General features: G+C 37.2%; 1 protein-coding gene across 1 annotated transcript; it reads left to right on the forward strand.

Moving 5' to 3' along the window:
• Positions 1-1,906: 1,906 nt before the first annotated feature.
• styk1b (serine/threonine/tyrosine kinase 1b) lies at positions 1,907-7,726 on the forward strand. The gene is made up of 10 exons (XM_067448423.1): positions 1,907-2,144; positions 3,466-3,524; positions 4,038-4,211; positions 4,507-4,842; positions 4,932-5,113; positions 5,972-6,052; positions 6,167-6,375; positions 6,473-6,513; positions 6,623-6,719; positions 6,831-7,726. Exons 2-10 carry the CDS (start codon positions 3,467-3,469, stop codon positions 7,024-7,026), a joined length of 1,374 nt encoding a protein of 457 aa, XP_067304524.1. The 5' UTR covers positions 1,907-2,144; position 3,466; the 3' UTR covers positions 7,027-7,726.
• The last annotated feature ends 49 nt before the right edge of the window (positions 7,727-7,775 follow it).

Raw genomic sequence — 7,775 nt, forward strand, 5'->3', positions numbered from 1 at the left:
CACAAGTTCAGAGAAACAGGTGTTGTGTTTATTAATACCTAGTGCTGAGGAACATATCGGTCCATCTATCCATTCTCCTCACCGCTTGTCCTATGTTGGGTCGCAGGGATGCTAGAGCCCATTCCAGAGTCTCGGTCTTTAGGCATGAAAACCCTACCATGGACAGGTGGTCACTCCATCACAAGAACAGCGTGTCCTAGACAGACACGCTGCGACGCCACGACACGCAATAAAACACCACGAGGTCACTGTGTAATGCACACTCTGCACATTCACACTCGAACGCACACCTACAGAAAATTAAGTGTCTTCATGTCAGCTGTCCTGCATGTATTTGGATTTTGTGTGGGGGAGGGGGGATGCAGGGAGAACACAGAAAGGCTTTTTAATTTTACAGTGACATATTTACTTTTTATGGAAAGCTAAATACTTTTTCTGTCAAAGTGATGTGAGTAAAAAATGGCCTTGTCGTGTCTGTTTGACCACACGGTTATTTATGGCTTGTCAATTAACCGATTTTAACAGGGTGATGATGGAATCGGCTAGTGAATGGTATATTCCTATTACATTTCATCTCTTTTATACACAATTCCTGGGTAAAAAACAACCCAATGTTGGGTCAAATATAGACTAACCCAGCATTTGGGTTTAAATAACACAATTGCTGGGTTAGTCCATATTTTACCCAACATTGGGTTAAAACAACCCAGCATTTTTTATTTAATTGTAGTTTAAAGCTACACTGTGTTATATTTCCCCCCATCTAGCGGTGAAAAGGTTATATGACCATCCAGTGAATAATAGTATCTGTTCCTCTCAATTCTGATTTCATTTTAGCTCCTATGGTGGCCGATTTAGTCCAAGATTAACATGGCAATCCCCCTTTTCACATTCGACACGGTGCCATTGAGTGTTAAAACGCGAAAGGCGAAGCTTGAATTTATGGGTATGTCCCTCTTTGGCTACTGTACTTTCAAAATGGAGGGGCAAAATGGCGATCGGCATTTGAACCCCTCACCCGTATGTATTTTCAATGGCATATTATAAACTTACGAGAATAATTTATTACTTGAAAGAAGTAAATATACTGTAATGAGCACATATTTTTGAAAGAACTAAGTGTTTTTAGCTAAGAATAAACTAAAAAAGTTACACAGTGTAGCTTTAATGGTTACAACCATAGATGGTTTTCTTGATTATTTATTGTGCTGTAACATGTTTTTATCCATTAATTCATAAGCAACTGTAGTATATTGAAATTTTAGGTGACACGCTGTTCATTGTCTAATCTTTCTTTCTTTTGTCTTCCAGGGGAGAAGTGGATGGGGCCTCACCTCACCAAGCCCACAGTGTGATCACTACCTCTCCATTCTCTGTATATTTCATTTCTTCTAAATAAAAATTCACATGTACAAATTCATATTTTTAAATCCTACTTGATCATCAGCTATCGTACCCCGAGTGCAATGGTTGAAAATAAACACTGAGTAGGCCCTACTGAGTGAAAGGTAAACCTGCAGGTCCTCTTTAACGCTGTTTAATGCACACTGATAGAGTCAGGTGTTGTGTCTGGATGTCTGACCCTCCTAGAGAAACTCGAGGAGCTGGATAATCAGGTTTCGGTTTGGTTTGATGCAGGAAAAAGAAAATGCCACACATGCCTTACATGATAGATGATTAGGTTAATACAAAAAATAGTAGAAGCAGGGTCTGAGCATTTAATCATTAGAAATGTGTATATTCATAGGGTTTGGCAGCTGAAATGATACACTAAAAAGGGCTTGGCATATACCCTTTGATGGGTAAATAATGTTTTTGGCAACCCTATACAGTAAAGAAGGGTGTTAACAACAACAGCAAATGTAGAGAAGGAGCACAGGTGAGGAGGGTGGAGCTAAGTAACCAACAAAGGTGCGACATAGACAAACACAAGCAGACTTAGTACTACAGTACAACATAAGGAAATTCTCTAGAAACGAGGAAGGGACGGATAAGAGGGACAGATGACACTGCATAACACTGGGAATACAGCGGTGATGTATTCAGCAATGGGATATTATTTTCATCATGGAAAACTAACTGAATAGACACAATCTAAAACTGAACATCACAGTAAGATCAACTACAACCACATTGACCAGCAGGTAGGCCAGTTAAGACCTGCAAACGAAATGACCACAGTGTTTATGGGTTAGTAGAAAGACGCGACTTTGTGCTAGTGTACAAGACAGGCCTGTGTCAAATTCATGTATTTATTGCGAATTGGTTTGTATTATAGAGCACACACAACAAATTTGATGATGTCAAAACATCCCTAAATTATGAAGGACAAAAGGCACTACAGAGATAGCCTACATTACCATTTAAAGGTTTGGGGTTGGTACAAATTAGTTCAAAAAACTCTCTTAACAAGGCTGCACTTATTTGATCAAAATACAGTAATTTTGTGGAATATTACCATTTAAAATAACTTTTATATTTATATATACATATTGTGTTATATTATTATTTCTCTGTGATTTTCAGATTGTTGAAAACAGTTGTGCTTGCTATTGATAATTCTGATACCCCTTTTTTCAGGAATATTTCATGAATAAAAAGTTTAATTTAATGCATCCTTGCTGCATAAAAGTATTGCACAATTTTCAAATGCACTATTTACACTTATATACACTTAAGTAAAGATATTAATTTACAATATATCTAAATTGATTGTATAAGTTTTTATATGTATATGACGTGTCATTGTGCAATCTTTGAAAATGAAAAATGTGGACAAACTGGTTGAGCATCAGGAGCCAAACAAAAAGGCTGTTCTGTGTATGTGTCAGAGATAGAGCTAAAACAGTGGCCTTTTACTATACAGTCTGAAAACAGAATTACAGGCTCACACTTATAGGCCTAGAAAGAACACATTCACCTTTAAGCACATCATAGATGGCAATTACAGCTATGAGCACACACAAACTATGGCAGATGTACTATTGTACTGACATTTAGAAAAAAAATATTGGTTGTTAACTGTTTGTTCACAAAAGAGGTCCACCCACATTGTACTCAGAGCTCAAGTGTGTAGGGTAACATATTTAAAAACATACTTAGAAGATACCATCATCATGTACTCATATAATTGACTTGTGTATACAGTAAAAATGTACATGTGAAATGCATTTCCTAGTATCTTTTCCTCATTCATAGAAAAAACTTTTCATTGGATAAACAGTGATGAGAAAGATGTGTCTCAACTGCCCAAAGGCTTTTCATGCTGATTAGAAAGACTGATCATGTTACACTGACCCAGAATTCAGCATAATGTTTCAAACTGCCATTATAAGAGATCCTAAGGAGGCTTTAATTTTCCCTGCATATGAAAATCAACCTGCTACACAGTGCTATTTTGGTGAACAAGTAGATGGCTAATTAAAAAACTCTCCAACCTTTTAAATCCACATTCTGTCTCCACAGGATGGCGACCTCTTCTAGTTCTGCATATTCAGAATGTAAAACTGGAGATACATTTTGTGGTGAGTAGATTATGCCTGTCAGATAAAACAAAGGCATCATCACCATTAGACAACTATACTGTAAAAAATTATTTTGAAAAAAAGTTACCTGGTTGCCTTAAAATGTTGAGTTCATTGAAATTAAAATTATGAGTTAATACAATGAACATTTTTTGAGATTCGACAACCTTTATTAAAAAATTATTAAAAGATTTTGTAAGCATATTGGGTAATTGTGTGTGTTTTATTTCTGATGAAGCAGTGAAACATGCCAAATAGTGCTATTTTCATGATTTATCTAATTTTTTATGTGGTTCAGATACAATAATATTTTGAGTTTTTCTTTATTAAACAAATGTCCTTTATTGTATCAACTCAAATGTTTAATTTCAATAAACTCAAAATTTTAAGGCAACCAGGTTACTTACTTTTTTAAGTTAAACCAACAAAAACCAACCCTTTTTTTTACAGTGTATGTCACCAAAGTTGTGAGCTAAAACTTCAAACATCTCACCATGTGATCTGCTTCCTCAGAGATCCGAGTGTATGAACAAGAAGTGATAATCGTACCAGTGTTGTTTTTGATGGGTTTCTTGATCACGCTGGTGTTTCTGCTACTGCTGAGGTTCTGTCCTGAGAAGGTGGATCGCCTGCAACCTGGCTCCAGTCGAACAACCAGGACTAGGAGAAATTTGCAAGGCATTGATGGTGAGTGTTTTTGCAGATGCAGATATATATATATAAAACATATTTCTTAATAACATGACATAATGTCTGTACATAATGCAGGGATTAAATGTAATTGCTGCATGCAAACTGTGCTTACGTGTCATAGCAAGGGCGCAGGAAAATATTTGATGCTGCATTTCAGCACACCTATTTTCTATACAATGAGATTGTTTGCACAAAATGGCATGGGTTTGATTTTCAATTACTTCATTTAAGTAAACATGAAATTTGACAAACTATCTCTCTCAACCTCTTTCTATCTCCTTTTGTGCAGCTCCGCTGGGTCTGAATGCTCTGGAAGGTGAGCCAATAGCATTGGACACTACATCTTACATGACGTTCAACCCTACATCACAAGTTCGAGACTCCCATAGGCTTGACCGTGCCTCCTTAAATGCACACAATGTGGACTTTATGGACGGTGGAGGCTCTTTTGGGGCCGCAGCTTCAGCCTTCTCAAAGCCCAGGGAACTTCCACGCCAGCGACTGCCAGAGAACTTCAATGGGGTGTCTCCTCTGCCAGCATCATACTCTTTAAAGTCAGACGGCTCCGTCTCACTCTATAGGGCTCGTATGGAAAACAGAAATGTGGTTCTGCGTGTACTTAAAGGTATCTGAGTGGTTTATGACATGATCATAATCTTTGACTGAGATGTTGAATTCCAGTTTCACTCTCCTTTTTTTCGTTCTCATATTCAGATTTACCCAGTAACCAGGAAAGTCAGTCATTCTTGGGCTTTGCGGCCTTCCTTTCCCAGTTAGGGCCTCACCCCTTCTTGCCAGAGCTTCTGGGAGTAATATCTCTACGGGCTCCTCTCATTACTGTTGTTGAAGAGATGGAGAACAGAGATCTGCTCGGATTCCTGTGGAGGTGTAGACAGGTGAGAGGTTGGACCAGGATGTTTTATAGTGTGTGACAGGCTACAGGTCTGTAGGTCACTGATAGTCTTGCGTCGCCAGACATTCAGACTGACGGCAGAAGGCCTCAACTCTTTCGCAGCTTTCATTGGTTGAGGACCGCCCAAGAGGACGTTAAAATGTAAAGTCCCTGTAATAACAGACTGGCGTGCACCTATGAAGTAGTAAAGAACGATGTGCAAATTTACAGCAACGATGGAGCCGTAAATTTCACATACTTTTGAAAATCCAGAGTTTAGTTGATCCTGGTAAGTCAGAGTTCCAATAGAGAGTTTGGCATCATTGTATTTGTTTTCAGGCGGACCGTTAAAGAACGCAACACAAACCAAATCTGAATAATACAAGAAAAAATAGCAATAAAAAATTTAGTAAATTTAGTAAATTGGTATGGGTCCCTGCACATGAAAAAATAAGATATTATTAACATGAAATAATAACTTGTTCCCTTATTCAAGTTTAACCGAGGGGTGCTAAAAAATTGGCTTAATGACTTTAAAGATGTGCTTGCCGTTTTATATTTAAGTTTTAAAATGCTTCCTTTATGTTGTTGTCCTCAAATGTTATTTTGGTATCATGGTATTTTGGTGCAAATTTGTTTAGTTCCTTGTTTGTTCCATGTGTCGGCTGTTGTTTATGTTTGATTGCAATGTAAAATATGGGTCAAATCAAGTTGAGAATCACTGTTTTTTTTGTGTTTGACAGGTCTACTGGTACATTAGTAACCAGTGACTAGTCAATTGATTACAAAATAATGTTTATAACAAATAAAGTTAACAAGTAGTTAGCTTAGTTTTTGACGATAATAACCCTGTCGCAAACAGGATAATGTCGGACCAGACGGCATATTTCAGATGACAGAGAAAAAGATCTTCACCATGGCCTCTCATGTGTCCTCTGCACTGGTGAGTAATGTTGGCCAGTTATGGTGTAATTTTATATTTTTGCTCAGTTTCAAGGTCGGATATCATGGCTACACACACATCTTCTCATCTTTTTTCTTCTCTCTCACTCTGTAGGAATTCCTTCATAGCAAAGATCTTCTCCACTGCAACATCAAGGCTCGTAGCGTATTGGTCAGCAGGATTTGTACTGCAAAACTCTGGGGTTTGGGTGATTTGTATGCGAGGACATCAGGAAGTGCTAATCACAGTGAAGATCCTGGAAGAAAAAAGTGGCAGGCTCCCGAGCTATTGGCCAAGAGACCAGCCACTCCAAAAAGTGATGTGTAAGTAAAAAGCACAATAAATGTCATGAGGAAAAGCAAATTTGAAGTTTTTGATTAAAATGTATGTATTTCATGCTTTTTTCATTTTCTTTTGCAGTTGGTCATTTGGGCTGCTGCTGTATGAAATGGTGACTCTGGGTGAGTCTGCGGTCTGGTTCTTTTGAGATTATTTAAATACTGATAGAACGGTTAACAAATCTACCTCAAGTTTTTGCTCAGATTTTTTACACTCTTTCCACACTTTCAGGTGAGGCCCCTTTTGCTGAGATCTCTGCAAAGGAACTTCTACAGTATCATCAGAGAGCCAAAACACTTAAGAAACCAAACAACTGCTCCAACTCACTGTAAACTATTTTTAAATATTGTATTTGTTATTTATTGTATTTTAATAAACTGTTCATCCAGTGCTTGTTTTGTACATTTAAAATATTCATTTGCTACTGTTTGTTCTCCAGATACTCGATTATCAAAGCCTGCTGTCAGTGGAAAGAGCACGACCGCCCCTCATTGGCTGAGGTCAGACATAAACTCCAATCTGGAGAGAAGAGTGCCAATGACAGCAGTATTCTCCGTGTGCCTGAGCCAATCAATCTTGAACAGTATCTGAAAGAGGCGGGATATGCAGAATCCAACAACTACACTGTTTTCTAAACTCCAGAAGATGGTTCTATATACAAAAACATCACATAAAAAACAAAACGATTTTGTTTGTGGTGTACACTAACACTATACAACCAGACATACTGACGTTAAAAAGTAAAGTATTTTAAAGAAAGCTTACATAAGCCTACTTCTTTAATGTTGCCAAATTTCTTTGATTTTATGTTGTCAAATGACTTTTTTATCGTACAGTAAGATACTATAAAAAAGCTGATGCTTTGGAAAGTTAGAATTTGAACCAAAAAGATGCAAGTTAACCTTATTTGAAAATTGAGATCCACCGGCCAAAGCATACATATCAGGTCACTCTATCATAATAAATGTTGTGGAAGTCACTGGAAAATGACTGGCTACTCTTGGATAATTTGTAAAGCACTATCAAACAAGACTGTTCCGAATAACAGCTTCTATTCAAGCCAACATTAGGAGTGTTATGTGCTTTATAGAACAGTTCAATAAATACAATTAAATATAGTAACTTACTTTTTTTTAAATTGACGCGCCAGTCTCATCAGAATTAATCAGATTTTGAGTGAACAACTTGACTCACTTCTAGTCACTTGTTTCCACCTACTGGCATAACGATGTAACTGCCGATAAAGTAGGCTAATACAGACGGACATTAGCCATACATTTAAAGACATTTATTTAATAATAGCAAATGCAGAAACGGAAAACCTTGCTTTTACACAATATTTATTCAAATTCACTAAAAATAATTTTTGTAAAATACTAAAATG

The sequence above is a fragment of the Pseudorasbora parva genome, chromosome 7 (assembly GCF_024679245.1).
Source record: "Pseudorasbora parva isolate DD20220531a chromosome 7, ASM2467924v1, whole genome shotgun sequence".
Taxonomy (NCBI): Eukaryota; Metazoa; Chordata; class Actinopteri; order Cypriniformes; family Gobionidae; genus Pseudorasbora; species Pseudorasbora parva.